The 24,930-nt window shown below is 43.8% G+C and overlaps 1 protein-coding gene across 2 annotated transcripts; it reads right to left on the reverse strand.

The window, feature by feature from the left end:
- Positions 1-280: 280 nt before the first annotated feature.
- On the reverse strand, positions 281-24,629 carry MSANTD3 (Myb/SANT DNA binding domain containing 3). 2 transcript variants are annotated; one of them, XM_036330189.1, is made up of 3 exons: positions 24,497-24,629; positions 8,683-9,133; positions 281-1,350 (listed from the first exon to the last, which is right to left on the reverse strand). In XM_036330189.1, exons 2-3 carry the CDS (start codon positions 9,098-9,100, stop codon positions 941-943), a joined length of 828 nt encoding a protein of 275 aa, XP_036186082.1. In that variant the 5' UTR covers positions 9,101-9,133; positions 24,497-24,629; the 3' UTR covers positions 281-940. The 2 variants fall into 2 exon arrangements, with proteins under 2 accessions (XP_036186082.1, XP_036186083.1); XM_036330190.1 differs by lacking the exon at positions 24,497-24,629 and adding an exon at positions 20,932-22,621.
- Between the last annotated feature and the right edge of the window lie 301 nt (positions 24,630-24,930).

Raw genomic sequence — 24,930 nt, forward strand, 5'->3', positions numbered from 1 at the left:
AACAGTGCTCCCTTTGTTGGCGACATTATTTGAACTCCTCTTTGGGGAAAGACCTTAAAAAGGCCAAAAAAAAAAAAAGTAAAAGGCAGTAGAGGAGCCACATCAGGAAATATCCTTCCACATGCTGGGCTGTTTAAAATTAGAAAGTCACCCAGCTGGCATGGCTCAGTGGTTGAGCGTTGACCTATGAACCAGGAGGTCAAGGTTTGATTCCCAGTCATGACATATGCCTGAGTTGCAGGCTTGATCCCCAGTGGGGGCCTGCGGGAGGCAGCCAATCAATGAGTCTCTCTCATCAGTGGGGTTTCTATCTCTCCCTCCCTCTCCCTTCCTCTCTGAAATCGATAAAAATATATTTAAAAATAAAATAAAGTAATACAATAAAATAAAATCAGAAAGTCCACACTCAGAGGATACGACTGGAAAATGAACGAGGTGCTGCAGCTCTCATGGAGGTTCCCTAAAGACCTCTAGCAAGTGCTGAGCGACAGCTTTACCACTTGGAGAGACGTGGGGCCTCCTGGGACAGCCACGTTCAATGGGAGGGCATCATTGGGACAGAAAAGTTCTACTGTCTGGTAAAAAAAAAAAAAAAAAAAAAAAAAAAATCAGCCACACTCCTTTATAGTCACACTTGCATTGGATTAAAAAAAAAATACAACACTCACACAGGGTTCTTGTATGAATTCTAATTAAGAGACACTACATTCAGAATGATAGCACTCATAGTGATAATTTTCTGAAGACTATAACAGCTTCTTGGCCACGGAAGGGGTACAGAGGGTGCAGCTGTTTACCTGAACGTATTCTTAAATAAGTGACTACTACCACTCTACGTTTCCTAGTTGTAGCTCTGTTACAGGTTACTGACCGCAAGTTCTTGTTCCAGACTTTCTTTGCCAATACAGAACAAAACCACAAGGGAGCCACCCTCACAGTCTTAGGGTGAATTGGGAAAGGGCCGGTTAAATGAGGAAACAGGCCATTCCTTGGTAAAAGTTTGTAGTTTTCTTTCCCAATACATCTTCTTTTTATTGAGAACTTCCATTTTTATCCTGTGTTCCTCCTCTGCCATCTCACACTCTCGCTCTATCTGCTGGATTTTGGCCACATGCACCTCATTCATTTGTATCAGCTGCAGTTGTAAGATGGACATTTGTTGATGGTGTTCTTCCTCATGCATCTTTTTTAAAGCACCTTCCTGAGAGGTTTTGCTCCTGTAGTTTTTATTGGCTGTTATTCTGACAGCTGAACACGAGGGTTCAGGTTGAGAGGTCCCCTCACATACTGGAAAATGTATGAACTCTTTCTCATCATCGCACAGTTCTCTATTTGAAACAGCAAATGATTCTGAAAAACAGTAGCAGAAAACATATGTTCAAAGATTTTTCAGGCAGAGAGCAAATCATCCTATTTCAAAGACAGGGTCCCCCAGTACAGGATGTATCTGAAATAGCATCTGCTTTGGCCTGCATGTCTACACGTACCCTTGCCACACCTGACTTTTTAAAAACCCATAAATCCAAAGCAATTTTCCCTTAAGAAGTAATAATAAGGTGTTCCGTCATGTCATTTCTAGAACTGCAGACTATGGGAACAGGGTCAGAGACTGAGCTTAATCAAGAATCGATGATCCTGTTATGCTGATGTAAGTTCTAAACTGAAGTGTGCACAACTCTGAAAGAGCAGAAAACCACAGTACAAGGCCAACAGTGGGTTTTGAGCTTAAGTTCTCCCTCAGTCTGATCTCCTTTGCTCAATTCCTCATCCAGCCATGAGCATGTGTTCCAAGCCCAAGAGGGTGTCTTCGCTCTGTTTCCTGGTCACTACCTTTCCCCTGGGTAGTTATCTCATAAATGTTCCTTCTTGCAAAATGAGCCTATCCTCCCTGGCTTAGCTTCCTTCCATCTATATCTGGCAGTTACCTCTAACACTGCCACCTGGGGGTCAATATTCAGATCCAAAGACCCTTGTCAATGTCCTGCTTAGGTAACCTCTCCCTAGCACTTGACATACTTTTTGAAATGTTTTCCCCTCTATTAGCTTCTAAACCATCACCCTCTCCTAAATTTTCTACAACTTCCTCACTGATTGCTTCTTCTCAAGTCTCCTTTCGGGACTCAGACTCTTGTTCCACCCACCTCTAACCTTTTAATACTCCCCTGAGGTTCTTCTCTTTGGCTGTTTTCAATCTACCCTAAGTAACCCTTATAATCTGGTTCTAACCTTCCTTTAGCTTCTTTTCTTACTCTTCAAAATATCCTGTGCACCCTTCAATTACCACAAACTACTCACATTCTTAAAGGCCATGCTTTTCTTCACTATTCTGACTCACTGTTCCTTCAACCTGAAGTTGGATTATCTGTCCCCACCCCGGCCCCCAACTCACTCAAACACACACTCTTACTCCATTCTCCCTTTTTCAACCTCCCCTCAACTCCTACTTCCCTCAGGATCAATGCCACTTGCTCTGAGAACCCTGAGCTCTCTCCTTTCCCTACACCTACTCTTCTGTTACAGCACTTAACACATATGGGGTGGGGCAAAAGTAGGTTTACAGTTGTTCATACAGAAAATAATACAATAATTATTAAAGACTAATACAAGAATAAAGTCTATGTTTTGCATACCCTGTACTAGTATTATTTTGGGACCATGCTTTATTCATGTCTTTTATCATTGAGACCAATGACTTTACCTGGTACACAGTGGGTACCTAGTAAATATTTACTGTCTGAAGCCTTGAACAAAAGGGGGGGAAAAGCATATGATACAAAATTATGCCATTTTTGGTGGTGCCACATTGACACCACTATTTTTATAGGGCAATGACATTAGTATGAATCAGGGAGTTTCAATAAGGAAACCACTAACCCATGGAGTCTTCCCAAGGCTTTCTTGGGAAGTTTTACACTTTCAATAATGAGAATTGTCTCCTTGGAGAAAAATACTATCTATTTATTCACAAGAGTTGATTACATTATTATGTCCACTCCATTATTCCAGAAGATAGGATACTGTACATGTTAATGGCTAGTGGGGGAACTCACAATACTCTGTTAGTAGAAGGAAAATGGCTACTGTTTAAATCATTTCACTACAAGGGGTTGGGTAACAAGCATAACTAGTCCGTAATTAAGGTTAAAGAAAAGGTAAAAATTTTACATTTGAAAGAGAAGGTTAAAAAGAGTACTTCTGGCCCGGCTGGTGTGGCTCATGGGTTGAGCGTCGACCTATGAACCAGGAGGTCACTGACAGTTTGATTCCCAGTCAGCACACATGCCTGGGTCCGGGCTTGATCCCCAATGGGGAGCATGCAGGAGGCAGCCAATCACTGCTTCTCTCTCATCATTGATGTTTCTATCTCTCTCTCCCTCTCCCTTCTTCTCTGAAATACATATATATATATAAAAGGAATACTTCTATATCATGCAGAGATAATGAAAATGTCTCCCTAGGAATCTTTCCCAAGTCCAATGGCCCCAGCCTCCAGCAGATGTCCTTCCTTCATGCTGCCCCTGCCTCCTGAGCCTATGTCTGGCAGAGCACTTGTTCAAGCTGAAGCTTTAACTAGAATACTTTGAACAAAGAGACTAGCTTTTATTCGTCCTCATAAAGAAGCCAGCACAGGGCCCCGTACACTGCTGGGCCTGTAAGAAATGTGTGGGGGACGAACTGGCTCCCACACAGCACAGCTAGGTGGAAAGAGCCGAGGCTCAGGACAAAGCAATGGGACACTAAGAATAGGTCCCTCAGATATGAGCATCAACTGTGAAGTGAATTACCTCATCCGTTTCCTTTCTAGTCTTAGATCTGAAAGTACCTTCTTTGAAGACTGGACACAGATATTTTTTGGTACCTTTAGCCTCTTTTCTCTTTGATTTCATTCTAGAGGATACTCCTGAGTTTATGCCCTCACAATCACTCCTCTCTCCCAATATCTAAATGCTCATTTTTATCTCAACGATTCTAGGCTTTAGGGAGATGATGATGATGATGATGATAGCAGCTACTATTTTCAGGCACTATGCTAGTGTTTTACAGGAATTACCTCATTTAATCCTTACAACAACCCACTGAAGGAGGTATTATTACAGAACATCAAACACCACATCCAAAGTGGCTAGTTGAAAGAACCAGGATTCCAATCCATGGCTTTACCATTCCAAAATCCAAGCTCAACTAGCACAACACCTAGCCTCTCACTACTTCACTTGCTCAGCTGATCACTTATGTATCTTGAAATGCAGCCTCCGCACTGTATTCACTACAAAACTATCTATTATTAAGAATGTAGTTGTCTATTCCAAATTTTGATCTCCAAATCTCTCTCTAGGGCTGTGAACATGAAGACAGTATGTTCATGTCTGGGAGCACAGAAATGACTGTATGTTACAACAATCCTTATTTAGTTTAAATGTGTACTAACATACATATTTTAAAGAAAAAAGAAAGCCAGGCCTCTTAAGAAGACTCTAGCTGGAGCGGGGGCCTAAAACTAGAGAAGCCTGATGAAGTAGTTAATTAACTCTCACACAAATATTAGCTCCCATGAATGAAAGCTAGTGTTCAGATGGGGAGAATCTTCTCTTAATTGGAAAAAGACTACCCTGGGAACAGCAAACACACACCATGTAATCTCTCTCCCAGGTAAAACAAAGCCACCCGAAGCAGAAAACAACTCAATCTTGTGCAAAATGGATATGAAGGCCTAAGGGCTTCCCTGGGACCAGAGAACACAGTCAAGGGAGCATTCTTTCATTTGGGCAACTCGAGTGAATTTAATACCAGCAGGAAAAGCCTACTATGGCAGTAAAAGAATGGGAAGGAAACTGTGTTCAGGCCAAACACCAGCTCTTCTCAACACAACAAAGGAAACAGGACTGACTGGGAGAATGAATAAATAAAAGGCGATAGATGCACAATATGCAATATTATGCATCAACTAAGAAAACAAATCAGACTGACATGCTGCAATGGGAATGGATCTTAAAAACATTATTCTAAGAGAAAAAATGGCAAGAAAATGGTATCTATAGCACAATTTCTAATCTATTTAAATGAGGAAAAATATGTGCACAAAACAGCAATGCATGCTTTCAAGAACATGTGAGAGAACACATTAGATGATGAAGGAATAGGAGAAGAGAAGGAAAGTCCTGAATGGTGAATAAACATATAAGTAACACAAAAAGTGGGCTTTTCCCAGACCAGTGATGCCGGTGTGCCATGAGTGGCAATATAATCCAGTACCCTATACTTGAGTTCTCACCCCAGAAGAACAAAGTTGGAGTAATAGTGGAATTCATTAAGGAATGTTTTGTGTTAATTACAGCTTTGAGTACCCATGTCTGCATTATTTAAACATAGCTTTATAATAAATAACAGCATGTGAAATTAACTGTAAGTTCTCTTAAGATATCTAAGTACTATCTTAAAGCTTAGTTTGCTTAAATATATTTGACATTTGTCATCCTACCGTCCTAACCACTTCCAGCATATTTTGTGGTTTCCCTTAGTTTGTTCTGCAAACATGTTCACCAAAGATAATCTCACTTATCTTAAAATGGAAGATAAGTATCAAAGCCAAATTATCAAATATCAATCTACAGAATACAAAGTGTTTTAACATATTTAAGGGGAGAATATGGGTTTTTTAAAAATACACTAAGGGTTAAACTTACATTTTAACTCTACTGAGTTCAAATTCAGATGTACATTCAAGAAAGTCATTGACAAAGCTAATACTATCCTGGGTACAGTGATGAAGATCACAAAAAATTGTTGAAGGGAGGCCTCTAGTGGAATACTGTAAGGCTCCATCCTGGCTAATAAAGTCCCACAATTCTCTGAGTGCCTAATTCTGCAACAGGTACTCTGCAATGTGCTAGAACAGTGCTGCCCTATAGAAATATAATATAAGCTACATATGTGATTTTAAATTCTCATACCACATTAAAGGAGGTGCAACTAATTATAGTAAAATATTTTTAAGTCCCACATTTCTAAAATATTATCATTTCAACATGTAATTGATATAAAAATTATTAGTAAGAGATTTTACATCTTTTTTTTGGTACTAAGTCTTCAAGATACAGGGTGTATATTTATAACATGTCTCAATTCGGTCTACCCCCATTTCAAGGGTTTACTAGCCTCATGTGACTTATAACTATTGTATTGGACAGCACAGTGTAAGAGATACTAACTAAAGTAAAACACATACATATGCACACGTGCACACACACACACTCCATGTGTCAAAATACACATGATGTAATGAGAGCCAAAACCCTATTGCATATTTTCAACCTTTTTCCCACCAGGACCCAGAAGGAATGATTGACAAGTTCAGCTTTCTTTTTATTTCCTAAAAGTAAATTAAATGCAAAATGAGTTGGGTAACACCAAAGCTGTTTTAATGTATAGAAAGAGCTCTAGTACCTTATCTACTTGTGTTAACGGATTACTTTGGACACACTCCCCAACTAACAAAGCACCATGGTTCTCTGCCATACTACAAATTTGACCTGGAGACAGGAACAGGTAGCATTTGGCTATACTTTAATAATCACCAGCAAAAAGAGAAGTTTCATGTGCCATATACGTACAAACATCCAATTTAATATCAATCTCTTTTACAAGTTTGTGTCTACCAAATGTCATGACAGGAAGGACACTGAGAGTCCATATTTATCCCCTTCTTGCTGGAAACTTATCAGTTGTGTTTATGAATACATGAATTATATCATTTCCTCCAAAAAGAAAGAGAAAAACACTTATGAACGTTCTAGATCCTACCCTAAAATTTGAAAATGGGGGGGGGGGGGGAATGAGACTGTCCTCTTAGAACAAGCCTTGAAATCAATACACAATAATACAGATCAAAAATTTGCAAAGTGAACTACAGCAGTCCACACCAGCACCTTCCTAGGTAACATCTCCCAGGGAACATAAATAATTTGAAAAGTAGCCCTGCTGATTCACCTCCTTCCCTCCCATCCCAGCACCAGTCCCTTCACTGCCTCACAGGGACAGAAGGGCTCCACGGTCAGCAAGATGGAGAGTAGCTGGCTGAAGCTACAAACATCTCGAAAACAAGGGCACTGTCTAGTAGCGGTGGGCCTCATCCCTACAGAAGCAGCAGTGAGAAGGGGCAAAACAGAGAGCTGACAGGTATCTACATAAACACTGTTTGCTGGAAAGTACTATGGCTTAGGACTCAAGAATCAAAATTCAGACACAGGGCTCCTACAACTGGAAAATGACGTATGATGCGGATGTCTTTAACCACCGTGCTTGCCCAACTGGCTCCCTGGACTTAACCTTGGTCAGATGATCAGCAAGCAGACTTTTTTAAAAATATTTTTTTATTGATTTCAGAGAGGAAGGGAGAGGGATGGAAACATCGATGATTAGAGAGAATCATTGATCAGCTGCCTCCTGCATGTCCCCTACACGGGATCAAGCCCGCAACCCAAGCATATGGCCTTGATCAGAATTTAACCTGGGACCCTTCAGTCTGCAGGCCAACACTCTATCCACTGAGCCAAACCAGCTAGGGCAGCCAGCAAACTTTTGATTGTAACTTAAGTTCCCAGGATAATCTGCCCACAGGGGGAAAAAAAGTGCTAATGGAAATGTGTTACTCAGTTCACTTGGTTATTATCTTTTTCACCCTACACAGATAACACTCTGACTCTTAATTAACTAGTCCCTCAGAGCTCAAACTACTCTGGGGACACTAATAAGTGAATTTCTCATCCTGCAAGCCACAAATCAGAGGTTCCTGTTGCTGTGTCTTTAGCACATCTATGAGCAGCCTTCTGATCTTCCCAGAAATTATTAAGTGCAAAGTACAATGATCTTCATATAAACTAGCCATTCTTATCTTAGAAGAGGCAGGAATTATTGCATTCTCTCACCCTCTTCTTGCCTGGAGACATTTCAATAGCCCCTTAATCCCAACCTTTTAAAGCTTCCTTGATTATATGACATCTTTTCCTTCCTGAAGAACTCTATATAACATGTTTATCTTTTCAACAAAAGTATATTAAAAAGAACATAATTTTTCCCCAGAATTCCTCAAGTTACCAGGAGTGCCGCAAACCAAAACTGTAGATCACAATATAATAGTGGGTGGAAATGCTGTTTTTTAATCTGGGTGAATGCTAAATGGGTATTTGCTCTAATAGTCTCACAACTTGAATTAAGTCTGAAATAGTTCACTCTTTTAATGTGGCCTTTTGCATGACTTCATGCAGTGCTCTGCACATTATCGGTCCTCAAGAAGCACTTCTTTGGGAAAAAAAAAAAAAAGATTGAATGAATGAAATAAACCTTCGAACAAATCCACTTCAATATATCTGAGATAGGTTAAGATGAGCAACTAAAGTACTTCATTAATGACAACTATATTCATGTAGCCCCTTTGTTTTCCTTATCCTTAAGTAACAATAGCAGTAAGAGAGCTAGTACAAGGATATAAACAAGTACTTTTGTTTTTATGGACTATGTGACTTGAATGTTCTACATACATGGGAGACTTTGCATTGGGAAACTCAGGTTTGCTATTCAAGTTTCTTTTTTTATCAAGTCCCTTAGAATTCAGGATTTTAAAATCCACATGTCGAACAGGTACCCAGCAAGAACATGCAAGCCGAGCTCAGGGCCATCCCATACCTTGGGCGGCGGCATCGGGGTGGTACTCGGGCTCTTCCTCGGGAGGGCTCTGCAGGAAGTAGAGCTGCTCGGGCAGCATGCTGGCGATCTTCTCCTTCCCCAGCACGTGGCTACTCAGAAGTGGGCTGCCGCTGCGTTTCACTTTCTCTCTCCTTTCATGGGCCATAATTTTTTTCGTCCGAGCCTTGATGTTCTCCCAGCACTTCTTCAGCTGTTTGAAATCCCGCAGGGACACGCTGGGCTGAGAGTTGTACTCGTGGGCCAGCGCCTGCCAGGTCCGCTGCTTGAGGGCAATCGTGCGCGCATCACTTTTCTTACATTCCAGCACATACTTGTACTTTTCGACCAAAGCAAGCAGGATGCTCTTTTCCAATTCTGAGAAGTATTTGGCAGGTTTTATGATTTCGTTGTTTTGCATTTTCCACTCTATTTCTCCTGGCCGTTAGCTATCCTGTAAAGGGAAGTAGGAAACAATCATTACAAATGCCGGGAATAAAAATGTCAGCAAATCACTTAAAGCTAATCCCTGACTTGATCCTCTCGTCTGAAACACAGCATTCCTTTCTTTTCTGCCAATGTTGACTTAGGGCCGTCTCAGGAAAACAGAGTTTTACTAGGAGTGGGGTTTTAGTGCTTCATAGATGTTCGAGTAGGCCCTGTGTTGGAGGTCTTGGCCATTCTGAGAATATCAGCAGAAAAAGACAAGTTGGACATCCTTTATGGAACTTCAATATGGAACTCTTAATTTGTTAACTTATCTATTCCTCCTTCATGTGAGGACACTGATTACTCCCCAAATTCAGAATGTTAGGCAGCTTTTCAACTAAACAGCTTTCTCTAAGTTTTGTCACAGCTGAAGAAGCCACTGTGTAATCAAATATAAGAGATCATGTAAACACTATCAAGATTTCAGAATCACCAAGAAATCGCCCCAAACACCTGACATTTCCATGACTATGTCTGTGACCTTGGATACAGCCAAGCTCCTAGGCCAGGGGTGGGCAAACTTTTTGACTCGAGGGCCACACTGGGTTCTTAAACTGGACCAGAGGGCCGGAACAAAAGCATGGATGGAGTGTTTGTGTGAACTAATATAAATTCAAAGTAAACATCATTACATAAAAGGGTACGGACTTTTTTTTTTTTTCAGTTTTATTCATTTCAAACGGGCCGGATCCAGCCCGCGGGCCATAGTTTGCCCACAGCTGTCCTAGGCCATGGTCGGCAAACTGTGGCTCACGAGCTACACGCGGCTCTTTGGCCCCTTCAGTGTGGCTCTTCCACAAAATACCACGTGCGGGCGCGCACGTACAGTGCGATTGAAACTTTGTGGCCCATGAGCAGAAGTCGGTATTTTGTGGAAGAGCCGGTATTTTGTGGAAGAGCCACACTGAAGGGGCCAAAGAGCCGCATGTGGCTCGAGAGCCGCAGTTTGCCAACCACTGGAGGAAACTCAGTTTCATCTTTAAAATGAGGGCTTGGAATCTGTGATCCTCAAGGTCTAAAAGCCATGCTAAAGTGTACAATCCTATGTAAATAATTTATATCATTTCAGAAGTGAAAGGGCCCGGGCACTTAGAGACTGAGCCCAATACCTCCTTTTATTTCTTTTTTTTTTTCTGGACATTTCATACAAATGGAATCATACAATATGAGGTCTTTTGTGACTGGCTTCTTTCACTTAGCACAGTGATTTTCAACCTTTTTCATCTCATGACACACATAAACTAATTACTAAAATTCTATGGCACACCAAAAAATGTATTTTTTGACAATCTGACAGACATAGGTATAATTTTTATTTCTTTAACTCTGGACAACTCTTGTTGTATTGGCTGTTGTCATTTTTAAAATTTGATTAAGCTAAGGGAAAAGAGGTCCATGCCTCTGACTAAATAGTTAGGTATTGCATGTTTTAAAAATTCTTGTAGCACACCGGTTGAAAATCTCTGACTTAACATAATGTATTCAATGTATATCTACCCTGTAGTATGTATCAATACTTCATTCCTTTTTATTGCCAAATGATATTATGGATATAGCACATTTTATTTATCCATCCATCCATTAATGAATTTTTATTAAGATATAATTGATATAAAACATTTATTATTTTCAGGTGTGCAACATAATGATTTGATATATAGAGAGTAAAATCACCACAATAAGTCTAGTTAACATCCATTAAACCACATAGCCACAATTTTTTTCTTATAATGAGAAATTTGAAGATCTACTCTATTAGGGACTTTCAAATAACCAATACAGTATTACTAATGATAATTACCATGCTGTACATTACATGCCTAGGACTTAACTATTTTATAACTGGAAGTTTGTACCTTTTGACCATCTTCACCCATTTTGCCCACCCTCTACCTCTTGCCACCTCTACCTTTGGCAACTGCCAATCTGTTCTCTGTATCTATGAATTTGTTCCTTTTTAAAGATTCCACATACAAGTGAGATTACACATTATTTGTCTTCCTCTGTTTGACTTATTTCACTTAGCATAATGCCCTCAAGGCCCATCCATGTTGCCACAAATGGCATAATTTCCTTTCTTTGTAGCTGAATAATATTTCATTATATATTTATATACATATATCTCACATATATTGTGTATATATTGTGTATATGTGTGATGTGTGTATTATTTATGTCATATATGTCACATTTTCTTTATCCTTCTTTTCAATCAAGGAAGTAAGGGCCAGTAAAGTGAAATGGATTGCCCAACATCACCAAGATGGCAACTTGAGAAGTCAAGAACCTGGACTGTCCTAATAGTTTGGTATTCTTTTTTTTCCTTAACATAGCAAATAGCCATTTTTATTATGCAATATTCCTCTAAAGTCTTTGCTCGCATATTATAGTAAGAGTTACCAATTATATATTATTTTAAAAAGTCAAAATATTACATTTTTCTCCATTATTATTAAAGTCTACATACCTTTTCATTTTTAATAAAAATTATATATATTCAACATACATAAATTTATTTTGATATATACATATATATAGTAAAATGATTACTACATTCAGGCTAATTAACATATTTCCTTACAGCTACTTTTGTGTGTGATGAGAACACTTGAAATCTACTCTCTTAGCGTGTATCCAATGTTCAATACAGTATTATTAGCTATAGTCTTCATGCCTACATACCAGATCTGTAAAGTTATTCATCCTATATAACCACGACTTTGTACCCTTTGTCCAACATCTCCCCTTTTCCCCCCACTCCCCACCTTCAGTCCCTCATAAGCAATCTTCTATGAATTTAAAGAGTCTGGTGTTCTTATTATCACTTCACAACTATTTCTTGGGCTCTTACCTTTGGTGACTCCAAATTACTCAATCATGACTCCCTTAGGTCATCATGCCACCCTCCCCCGTGCAGAGCCAGCATCTTTCACACAATAAGTGCTTAGTAAATGTCTTATTCTGCTGAAACTCTGTGTTTTTTGACCTCGCACTTTTCTCACATCTCACAGGAAGTTCCCTACAAAATTAATCTCTCAAATACATTATGGTAAGAATGTCGCTAAGCAACAATGAATGCAGCAATAAAGCATGCTCCCATTAGTAAAAGGACCAATATGTCCCAGTCCTCCTGTTCTCCAAGTCTCTGATTTTTTCAGTGTAACAGAAAAGCATCAAGACAGTGATGACATAGTCCATTTTTTAAAAAAATATATATTTTATTAATTTTTTTACAGAGAGGAAGGGAGAGGGAGAGGGATAGCGAGTTAGAAACATCGATGAGAGAGAAACATCGATTCAGCTGCCTCCTGCACATCCCCCACTGGGGATGTGCCCACAACCCAGGTACATGCCCTTGATCGGAATCAAACCTGGGACCCTTGAGTCCGCAGGCCAGCGCTCTATCCGCTGAGCCAAACCAGCCAGGGCGACATAGTCCATTTAAAACTGACTACCCCGCCTGACCAGTGTGGCTCAGTTGGTTGAGCATTATCCCACACACCTAAAGGTCAATTCCAGGTCAGGGCACATGCCTAGGTTGTGGGCTCGTCCCCAGCAGGGAGTGTGCAGGAGGCAGCTGATGGGTGATGTTTCTCTCTCATTGATGTTTCTATCTCTCTATCCCTCTCCCTTCCTCTCACTCTAAAAATCAGTAAAAAAAAAAAAAAAAAATAGTTAAAGTTAGGGGGAAAAGGCTGTGACCTTTAAATTTATGGTACGCTAATTTAAAATCACACTTTTACAAGCCAGCTATTCACACACTATGCCTGGGGAGAAATTACTGTAGCAGTGACTAGCTGAAATCTATTACCCCTGAGGCTGGAGATTTGGCCAAATCAGAGAGCCTTGAGATTGAGGCCAAGGAGTGTGGGCCTTACGTGAAGGCAATGGAAGCTGACCAGGGCATCCCACTATGGCACCACCCCCTCCCAAAAATGAAGATTAGATGAAGTACTACCGTGATCAGTGTCCCCACATACCAGGTACCCTGTCTCACATTCACTGTGGGCACATCCAGTATCAGAAATGAAGAGGTCTAGATCCATGTCAATAATAGCTTGGCCCTCTGGTCTTGGGCAAAACTAAAATAAGGGGAAATTTATCTTTGCAGATGTGTCCCTGCACCCCTAAATTCCCAGGCCTTCGATTATATTGCTCTACTGTTCCTACAATTACCTAATCCAGGCTCCTCTTTCCCAAAGACCCAGAATTAATTTTTTTGTCTTCATCAATATTCCTGCTTCCTGTAAATCAGTGTTCCCCAAACTGAAATTTATTAACACACATCTCCAACATCTCTTCTGCATCATCTCTCTCCACCAAGGTGTTTGTGACTAACTTTACTTTCTATAGTTTTTATTAGGAAATCAATAAGTATGCTGAATATCCTTAAACAGCTCCCAGAGTAGATTCTGATCTGATCCCCCATCCCAACTCCTCTGCCCCAACACATCAAAATGCCTACTTTTCCTCATGCACTTTTTTGTTTTTTTAAATATACATTTATTGATTTTAGAGAGGAAGGGAGAGGGGGAGAGAGAAACATCGATGATGAGAGAGAATCATTGATAGGCTGCTTCCTGCAAGCCCCCACTAGGGATTGAGCTCTCGCAACCCAGGCATGTGCCCTTGACCAGAATCAAACGCAGGACCTTTCTGTCTGCAGGTTGACACTCTATCCACTGCGCCAAACCAGCTAGGGCACCCCCACACGTTTTAAGAATCACTGCTATAGGATTGAGAATCTGATTCACAAATGAAAAAGTTACTGTTCCCTGTTTTGTTCTATTATATGTAATGTTCTTTATCTATAATAATAAAAGTGTAATATGCAAATCGACCAAACGGCCAAACAGCAGAATGACTATCTGGACGACCTTCCAGACGACCTTCTGGACGAAGCTGGGGCTGCAAGGGTGGTCGAGGCAGCCGGAGCTGCGAAGGCCTACTCTTGCACGAATTCCGTGCATCGGGCCTCTAGTATTTTTATAAATATAGCACATATATTTATAAATATTTATATTTCATATACTTTGTTCTTTATTTCTTCAAGATAAGTCCCTAGGGGAGGAATAGTTGCCACAAAAGATGCAAACACTGAAGACTTTTGTTACATCACCATCTGTTCTCCAGAAATGGTGCACCAATTTACATTCCTACTATTAACACACGAGTACGTCTGTTTCCACACTTTATTTACTCTTGCTGTTAACATTTTTTAAAAATCTGTGTCAACTGTGGAGGTGAAGAGTGTCACTTCATTGTTTAGTGATATATGAATTCCAGTTCTGAGGCAAATGAGCCACACTCTGAACAAAGTCCCTGTTATACTACTTGGTGGAATTCAAACTACATGCAATTTAATTCTTCCTCACAATGTGTGCAGTACCACTAGCTGCCACCAGGTGGTGGTGGGCTCATGGGGGGGGGGGGTCTAAATTCACAAAGATCTGGCCCTAAGTGTGGCCAGTTGAGTCTCTAATAACTGTAATAACAGCAGATAACTTTTATTGAACCTTACAAGGTGAGTTAGACCCTACACTAAGTGTTTAATATGCAGTATATCATTTAATCCTCCCCCAAATAGCTCCTGAGAGCATCATTCGTTACATTATAATCTTTTCTGTTAAAAAAAAACAACTTTATTAAAGTACCAGAAGAAATTATACAACTGCTCTCAAAAGCAAATACTCAGAATTGCCAACACCTGGGGACCATTAATAGCCTGTTAACTAAACTGTTATTTAATCACTAGCTAAGTAAATCCAGAGTTACCAATTTACTTTGCTTAATTTTGTAGAACAGCAGGCCTCCCTGGGCCATGTGGTTGCAGTCTGCAGGGCTATAAAGGGATTCTGGTGTGAGCCAGTGTACCCCAAAAGCCCCTACGGATTCCCAGCAACCTCGGAAGTAGGCTGTGTATCCCCACCAACCAATTATATTTCCCAGATCGGAAAAGTGAGGCTCAGTGACTAGCTGGTAGTCACACAAATAGTAAGTAGAAGAACCAGGATTTCAACCCAAGTCTTACTCCAATGTCCTTACCACCCTCTGCTCAGCTTAGCTTTCTTCTTTCAGACCTCTAGTGCCTTTGCTCAAATTACATGTCGAACTGCAGAACAGTCTAATTGTCATCAGAGAAAGGTCCCGAGGTAGAGCAACTTCAGGGGGAGCTGGGCCTGCTTCTGTCTGGCTCTATTTGGTGGCTCTTCCTCCCCTCTCTCCATCCATCATATCACCCCTCTATGTCTCAAACCTGGGGCCCTTAGCCCCTCACTCCCCACCCCCACCCAGGTGTACCTCTCTCACTCCAACCCAAGCTCCGAAATAACTTCCGCTATTGATCTGGTAAGAATGTATGTTTGCAAAATAACTGTAGATATAATATGGAGCTTTAAAATGGTCCACTCCTCAAGGGGATGCTGGCATTCTGCTTGAGCATCTGACTGACAGTCCTATGTAAACAAGCACTTCCCAAAAGAGATCTCCAGCCGAAGCTTATCCATAGAAACTTCAAGGCTAGAAAGCACATTCTAGATTACAAACTACTTGACAATGTCCATAATGGCTTATAGATGATAACATAACAATCCTTCCCTGCTGTATCCGCTTTTATGAGAAAGAGAGAGACTGGCCTTACTTGTGCCCCAAATCTGCTCAGTTCAGATCAGCTTTTCTGTGTGCGGTTCTGCTAGACAGAGTGCTACCCATTCCCACACGTGGCTGTAGTCCATCAAGTCCAATGACCCTCATACAGTGGGCCTTCAGCAAACATGTAATGAATGACTACATCCTGTTATAGGTGTAAAATGGCCTACTAGACACAAAATGAGTATCATGCGTGATAAAACAGTCAGTACACTAAAAGCTGCATTAAAATAAAAATGGTCAAATAAAATAGCAAAATCCAAATGCAATAGAAGTTCCCTGTGGGCTAGGCAAAGGCCCATAGACAGGACTAAAGAAAAGAACACAATCCCAATATGATAAAAGAACAAAAGGGAAAGAAATCAGCACAGCTCCCAAAACACTAACATTGACTAAACCACCAGAAGATTGTAATAAGTACATTTAATATCCACCTAATACAAAAAATGCATCAAACATTTGTAAACCCCCACCCCACCCCACCCCGCAAATTCATATCTTGAAGTTCTAACCGCCACTCATGGTGGCTGTATTGGAGACTGGGCCTCTAAGGAAGTGCTTACAGTTAAATGAGGTCATAAGGCTGGTTGGAGATTAGTGCTCTTATGAGAAGAGACACCACAGACACCCCAGGGCTCAGCAAGTGGGCATGTGAGCACACAGAGAGGTGCCAGCCACCCACAAGCCAAAAGAAGAGGCCTCAGAAGAAAGTCTACCTTGCAAGCACCTTGACCATGGAGTTTCTAGCCTCCAGAACAGTGAGACATACGTTTCTGTTTTTTAAGCCACCAAGTCTGTGGTATTTTGTTATGGCAGCCCTAGCTGACTCATACAATATCTAATGATACTGTAAGTCTACAAAGGGTCAAACTAAGTCCCAAAATTTGGGCAAAGGCTAGAGAAACGTGGCCAGACTTTACTTCTACTTCCCTTCCTGGAAAAGGGTGCTCTCTGAAGTCAACATTCAGAATGGGAACCAAGTCTAAAGATCTGTGGCACTGAGACCTCGGACAGACGTGAGGTCCCTGATAAACTACTGCTTTTAAAGTAAAGTGAATGAATTAAACCAAAGAACTGGATGCAGAAAACCTGGGCTCAAATCCCGACTTCAGCATTCACCTATCCGTGGTCGGCAAACTGCGGCTCACGAGCCACACGCGGCTCTTTGGCCCCTTGAGTGTGGCTCTTCCTAAGCCTTAGGAGTACCCTAATTAAGTTAATAACAATGTACCTACCTATATAGTTTAAGTTTAAAACATTTGGCTCTCAAAAGAAATTTCAGTCGTTGTCCTGTTGATATTTGGCTGTGTTAACTAATGAGTTTGCCGACCGCTGACCTAGCTGTGTGATTCTGGGCAAGTCAATTAACTTGCAGTTCTTCACCTGTAAAATGAGACTTATACCCCCTGCTCTGCCTTACTCTCTCTGCACAGATGCCCTGCAATGGGAATAAAGAACAAGCATCGACTAGAGCTTCAAAAAAATGTAATTCTTTCTACCCCTCCCATCCACAGTAAACTGCCTACAGTGGGGCAATTATCTTGAGTTTCATCTCAAGAGTAACTATCTTCCTCTTCTCCTCACTAGAAGTAGGAGACACAGGTAGACATTTTTGTAGACATGATAGAATGTCAAAACACAAAATATAATATCCAAAAAATGCTGGCAACACAATACGCTGTAGACTATGGGTGGCTTACCATCATGATTGCGTGGCTGTCAGGAGCCACTGCTCCCTGCCGCTGCCCAGCACCACAAGAGAGCAACATATTGCAGATCACTAGTCCAGGAAAAGATCAAAATTCAAAATCCCTGGTACAGTTTGTACTGAGTGAACATTGCTTTTGCACCATTGTAAAGTAAAAAAAATAATCGTAAGCCTAACCATTATAAGTTGTGGACCATCTGTACACTCAAATACTTATTGATTCTTTTATTTCATAGACACACAATTCAACAAAAATGTAATGAACTCCTGCCAGAGGCTCAGTACCTTCCTCAAATATGTGCGAGACACAAAGACAAGCTGAACCCTATAGCCTGGAAGGATAGCTGGCATGCATGAACTGCTGAGTAAAATGACAGGCACACTGAAGCAGACATCATAAGAGGGGACAAAGCACACTGGGTGTTCAGAGGAGGAAAGAAGTTATTTCATTCCTCATCAACAGGAGGACATTTGAGCTAGATCTCTTAAGAATGTATAGGATAGCCCTGGCCTGTTTGGCTCAGTGGATAGAGCATCGGCCTGTGGACTCAAGGGTCCCAGGTTCGATTCTGGTCAAGAGCATGTACCTTGGTTGTGGGCACATCCCCAGTGGAGAGTGTGCAGGAGGCAGCTGATTGGTGTGTCTCTCTCATCGATGTTTCTAACTCTCTATCCCTCTCCCTTCCTCTCTGTAAAAAAAAATCAATAAAATAGATTTAAAAAAAAAAGAAAAGAATGTATAGGATATGAACAGAGAGTTGAAGGAGATCATTGAAATAAATAATTGATAAGAAAGGGCCTGGACTCTGAGTGGTGAGAATGTTAATGGAAAGAAAGAGGTGCACACCAGAGACTATTTCAAGCAAGAAATGACCATGACATGTGTGTCCACACTAGGGTGAGAGATCAAGAGAAAGCAGAGGGAAAGAGGACACACGAGGATGAACTGAGCATGTGCAGACATCAGAGAGGGGACTGTACTGAGAATCCTTAAGATCGAGGAGATCCTAGTCCAGTGCAGACATAATACAACAATGTGGATGGGCTGGTGGCAAGGCAGTGTGATAAGCAGTGACAGATGTGCCCAGGCACACTACTCCAGGATTGGGGGGATCTAGAATTAGAACCATAGTTCTACTAGACTGGATTGGCATTAGAATGATCACTAGCACAGAGCAGGGCCACAACTTGGGAAAAGACTGAAAGAAGGAAAGTATACAAAAATAGCAGGTGAGCGGCAGGAAATGTGGCCCCCATTCCCTGAGGGGAAGCCTGGCAACAGGTTATGGGTAATCAATTCGCTGTAAAGAGGTGAAAGGCTATTTCCTATCCTGCTCTGCTGACTCTGTATTCTGATCACCTTTTTGGGGGAGCAACGTCCATCCTAACATGCTAACACTAAAAAGGGACCTCAGGCCAATCCTCTCACTCTACAGCTGGGTAAATTGAGGCTCAGAGCAAAACAGGGGGCTTCCAGGGCCCTGGTGACAGAGGAGGGCCTACGGGTGAAGCTTCATCACTCATGTTAACCCCCGCCCCCTTACTTCCTCTTTGGAAGCCTCTCCTATCAAGATGTCCGTTTGTTAGGCACCCTCAAGCCTTCCGCCGCCATCCCATTGAAAACTCAAGGGCCCTGCTCTCAACTCCAACACTCACTTTGGGAGATTAGGCAAGTCCCCTTTCCTCCCTGACTGCCAACTCCTCATCTCTACATTGTAAAGTTAAAGGAAGTGTTCTCTAAAGTCCGATCGACTACTGGCCATCCCGTCCATGTTAGTGTTGCCACAACATTGGTCTTTCTGCTACCTAATGTCCATATCTATGCCTAACATGCATAGATGGTATTCTGATTATTTATGAGGCAAGTGGAGCTACTAACCAATGAAAGAGAACATGGCAACAGAATAAAGTTAGACAATTTAAGACCCATACCCAGCCTCTGCAGGTTAAGTAGCTCCAGGTGAAATGTCTAAAGCAAGTGATCGGTTCTCTTGTTCATTCCTGTCACCCTAGGTCCGTGGTCGGCAAACTGCGGCTCGCGAGCCACATGCGACTCTTTGGCCCCTTGAGTGTGGCTCTTCCACAAAATACCACGTGCGGGCGTGCACATACAGTGCGACTGAAACTTTGTGGCCCATGCGCAGAAGTCGGTATTTTGTGGAAGAGCCACATTCAAGGGGCCAAAGAGCCGCATGTGGCTCGCGAGCTGCGGTTTACCAAGCCGCAGTTTGCCGACCACGGTCCTAGGTCCTCGAAGAGGGCCTGGTACACAGTAGGCACCCAATAAAGGTTTGTGGAATAGATGTTAAAATTAACCTGCTTGCCATTTGCAATTTTTACTAGATGTTCTGCTATCTTAAAGTTCTCCTTTTAGAAAGGATTTATCAAAAATAATTTCCTGGCTGCTTCTTGTAGATACTATTATTGTACGTCAAACTTTTAAGAGCCCCACCACAACTCTGATGCCTTCACTTTATCCAGGGGTAAGAGTAGTCAGACTCGCTCCGGTGCAAACACCTGCCCGTGCCTGCTCTCAGATGTTCACTCTGGGCTACCAGATGGTCACTCACCTATGCCCTCCGTCTTCTCCCTCAGAGGGCCCTCCAGCCTGAAACCTAGGGCAGAACTGCCTTCCTCTAATGCAGTGGTTCTCAACCTGTGGGTCGCGACCCCTTTGGGGGTCGAATGACCCTTTCACAGGGGTCGCCTAAGACCATCGGAAAACATATATATAATTACATATTGTTTTTGTGATTAATCACTATGCTTTAATTATGTTCAATTTGTAACAATAAAAATACATCCAGCATATCAGATATTTACATGGCGATTCCTAACAGTAGCAAAGTTACAGTTATGAAGTAGCAACAAAAATAATTTTATAGTTGGGGGTCACCACAACATGAGGAACTGTATGAAAGGGTCGCGGCATTAAGAAGGTTGAGAACCACTGCTCTAATGTGCTGCCTCGTCTTCCCCTTCGCCACCCACTCCTGGCGGTCCTGCAACTTGGAAGTGTTTATTGTTACCATCTGTGTCTTAGTGTGACTGTGAGCACAGCCAGCCTGTGTTTAAGGCGAGAGCTCCCACCTCCCGTGCTTCCACCCCCTCAGTCCCCTCCACCAGCCAGATGACAGTTCTTGAAAGTTCTGACCTCTTCCTTCTCCTCCCCTGAAGCTCCATCCTAAACCAGCTCCCCACCCCGATCCCAGTTTCTCTGAAATTCCCTCGGAATCATGATTAAAGCATCCTCCCTGAAAAGTGCTTTTACAACACAGAGTCCCTGTGTAGGTGTTCCCACTCCAGCCTGGTCTGGTCTCCGAGGACTCTCTCTCTCTGCTACTCCCACCACTTCAGCAACAACCATCAGCTCTCAAATCTCTGGGTCAAGGGCTCCAAGGGCTTACCTCTCACTGCAACACTCAGAATCACTCTGTACTGCAGCCTATCCATGTCCATAGCCTCAGAGGGTGAGTTTCTGAGGCTGGAACTACATCTCATTGGTATCTTTTGCACGCAGTAGATCCTCAGTGTTCGCCCGAAGAAAGTAGGGGTGTCAGCCCCATCCTCTCTCCTCACCAGCACACACATTTCCAGTTGTCTACCAGCAACTTCTACCTAACTATCCATTATGGGCATCCCAGAGAGCTCCCATACTCCATAGCTGAGAGAACGTTAATTACTGCCCTGCCCCAAACATCCTGATGCCTGATTTCAGCCACATCAACATAGCTTCTCAAAGCAGAAACCACAATGTGCTCCTTCACTATCACTTCAGTAACCAATCATCAAGACCTATGATGTTTTTATCTGAATATCTACCTCTCCTCCCCCATTCTCGCTGCCTATGTCTGAGGTCAGGTCCCAGGCTCCCACAGTGATCTCCCAAACTTCCAGCCCCTCTTCCAACAGCGACCAAAGAGATCTTCCTAAAACACGGTGACCGTGCCACAGTCCAGGGTGTACACCTCTGACCTCTCCCCCACTGCCTAAGAGATAAAGTCCAAGCTCCCCACATGACACTCAAGGCCTTTCTGGATCCGGCCCTGATGACACTACCCTCTTCATTCCACCGCACACCACCCTCTCCACATACTTTTCAACCCAGCCAGACCCAACTCACCTTCGTGCCCTTGAACCTGCTGTGTTTTCCTGTCTCCGAACATGGGCTTCCTCTGGCTGGAATCCTTTAATCCAAGGACCACTGAGAGCTCATTTTCATCCCTCAAGGTCCAACCCCTGTGTAACTTTTGCGACGCCTTCCTCAACTAATGTTCAAGCTGTTATGCTTATTATATTTATAACACCTTCCTTCTAAGTTTGAGGCAGCTTACAAACTATGCCCACACAACTGCACCAAGATTTTTTTTTTAAGAAAGAGACTATCAGAGCAAAGACAAGCGTTAAAAATAGAATAAGGAGGAGGTAATCAAAACCTCTATCCTAGTCTCAGCTCATCTTTTTAGAGGTAGGCTAGCCCTGAGTTTTCTGTCCAGAATGAATTAGTTACTCCTCCGTGAGCTCACTGCCAGTGGTGTATGACTTGTACAGTAGCACTTCCCATATCTTTTTGTAATTTGCTCTTTGAGTCCATCGCTCTCACTGGACTGGGGAATTCCTAAGGGAATAGATAATTTCTGACTCATCTTTGTGTTCCTGGCGTGAAGCATATGACTCAGCACAGGATTGGTGCTCAGCAGACATTTGTTGGACAAATGTCACCATGGACAGGGAAAAGGTACTTGTTGAAGTCCCTACCAGACAGTTATAAAAAGTTTTACTTTCACAAAAAATTACATGGCTGAGAAGTGGCAGAGCCAGGTTCATACCCTCAACTGTCTCTCTCTCCAAAGCAACTGCTCTTTCCACTATGCATGCTGCTCCCTACCTTTACCATCACCATGTACCCCAAGACCCCCTCCTTCAAGCCTGGGTTTAAAATCGCCCTTCTCCAGCCCTGGCCGGTGTGGCTCAGTTAGTTGGGGGTTTGATTCCCAGTCAGGGCACATACCCAGGTTTCAGGTTCCATACCTAGTCGGGATGCATAAGAAGGGAGGCAACTGATCTATGTTTCTCTCTCACATCAATGTTTCTCTCTCTCTCTCTTCTCTCTCTCTCTCTCTCTCTCTCTCTCTCACACTCACTCTCTCTCACACACACACACACATATTAATAAAAATAAATAAATAAATAAATAAATAAATACATAAAACCAACCTCTCCAAGAAGCCTTTCCTGCTCACTCAGGAGAAAAGTGAGCCTGAGTCCAACCCCGACCTCCCACAACACTCAAGTGAGAAATTATCACAAACCAGGAGAGTTAAGGTGCCTCCTTGGGAGCTGAGAACTGAGCAGTCTGCTTGGCCTTTCTGCAGACAGTGTTGTGAGGCCCTCAGCTCCTCCTTCTACTCCCTTTCCCAGGGTGCAGTGCCTAGGCCTTCCATGCCTTTCTTTTCCTTCTTCAGGTTTCCCCCTTCCAAACTGAACCCCACAATCATCTCCTCAGGCCCACTCTTCTCTAACCAGGTGGACTGTGTTCCAGTACATCAATCAGGTCTCTGCCATTTAAATGTGTCCTATCAAACTTTAGGATTGGTGAGCCTCCCCAACTCTTCAAACACAAAAGAATGTCACGGATCACACGAGAAGGGACAATGACATCTTAGGAGGCCCAATCACTTGCTCTCAGCCCGGAATATTTTGGGGGTGGCCTGGGAGTAAGAAGAGACCGGTGTTCTCATCCCAGCATCTCTCCCCACGCCTAACCTCCCCTCCCCCAAAGCAGGATGCTGGTCTCTAAGGACAGGATGGAATCCTGGTCCAGGATGCTACTGGGGTGATGCACCTTGCTCCCTCCCTCCACATCCTCTTCCAGAGCTTCTCAACTCCCCCCCTCCCCGACTCCCACAACCCACCCCCTCCCCTTAACTCTTTCTGGCCCCAAACTCCCACAGCAGCCCTCAGTCCTAACTCAGGATCTATGTTTTTGAATTACCATTCAACAATTTCCTTTTCACACAACCGACTTTTCAGACATGCTGAAATGCACACCCCTGGCCCTGATATTATCTTACGTCCGGTTTTTAATGTATTACAAATATATCCCTACATCCCACAACCACTCTCCTGATACTGCAGGAACCCTTGTACTCTTAACTGTCACCACACCTAAGAAACACCCAACCTTCTGAATCAGAATAGGGAGACTAAATTCTTCACTGTTTCCTACTCCTGAATAAAGCTTATTCACGCAAGTTACAGTGGCTGCATCATAGCGCCGGTGGGGTAATTTAATTAGATAACTCATGCCAACTGTTCAGTCCTAGGCCCCGGTGCATAGAAAGCTCAGATTTAGCTGTTATCGCTGACGTGCATCATTTACGTACATTCTCTCCCACAATCGCACCTGGGGGTGGGTGTGACATTACGCACTCCACCCCCACCCCACCGAACCCCATCTACGAACCCCATCTACGAAAGCACAGCCTAGGCTCGGAGTCGGGGAGCTCTCCCAAGGTCAGGCGGCCAGCGGAGTGATGCTCGGCCCTCGGCCTCCGCATGAGGGGCCCCTCCCCTCACACCCCTGGATGGGACACGAGGGTCTTCACGGAAACAAGTATGAAAAGCGAGCGCAGTGCCCAGTATGCAGTGGGGGACCCCGGGATGGTAGGGTCCAGGCACTGAGGGTCACACGGATTCCTCCCAAGAGGCTCCCGGCCCGCGCTCCAGAGTGCCCGACCCCGGGTGCGCCACGGAACCTCCCAGGTCCGCGCCGCGGGCTTTGTACGCCGCAGGCCGACCCCGTTCACCGGGTCCCCGCGGCGCGCGCAGGCGGCCGCCCGGCCTGCGGGGCAGGGGTCGCGGCGGCGCGGCCCCGAAGCCCGCCATGCCCGCCCGCGGTCCTCGCACGCCCGGCCCGCGCCCCGCACCCGCGCCCCCGCCCCGCTGCGGCCCGGCCGGGGAGCCTCCTACCTGCAGCGGCGGCGCGGCGACCGGGGGAGGGGCCGGCGAGCGCGGGCGGCCTCGGCTCCTCTCGCAGGCTGGGCGCCGGCAGGGCCGCGGGCTCGGAGCGCCGGGCAGACAGCGCGCCCCCGGCCGGCCAGGCCCCGCCGCGCACGCCGCGGCCACAAAGCCCGGGAGCCGCCGCCCCCCGGGGCCGCCCGCCGCTCCGGGTGCGTCCGCGCCGAGAGGGGCGGGCGCGTGGCCCCGCGCAGTCGCCACCTCCCCGAGCTGCGGCCGCCGGCCTCCCCCGAGGCTCGGGGCGGGGCGCGGGGTGCCCCCACCTCCCCACCCTCCTTCTCCGGGCTGCACCCCGGCTGATTGAGTTCCCTTTCCCACCTTCGCGGGGGAGCGCACAAGGGCCTGAAAACTGTTCCATTTCCATGAACAACAAAAGAACGCATTTG

Source organism: Myotis myotis, unplaced genomic scaffold (genome assembly GCF_014108235.1).
Source record: "Myotis myotis isolate mMyoMyo1 unplaced genomic scaffold, mMyoMyo1.p scaffold_m19_p_12, whole genome shotgun sequence".
Lineage (NCBI taxonomy): Eukaryota > Metazoa > Chordata > Mammalia > Chiroptera > Vespertilionidae > Myotis > Myotis myotis.

Bases quoted from the DNA above. Each gene is read 5' to 3' on its own strand.
- MSANTD3 (XM_036330189.1), bottom strand. From the start codon at position 9,100: ATGCAAAACAACGAAATCATAAAACCTGCCAAATACTTCTCAGAATTG. The intron at 1,351-8,682 runs GTATGGGATGGC...ACTGTTTTTCAG, and splicing joins CCCCGATGCCGCCGCCCAAG to AATCATTTGCTGTTTCAAAT.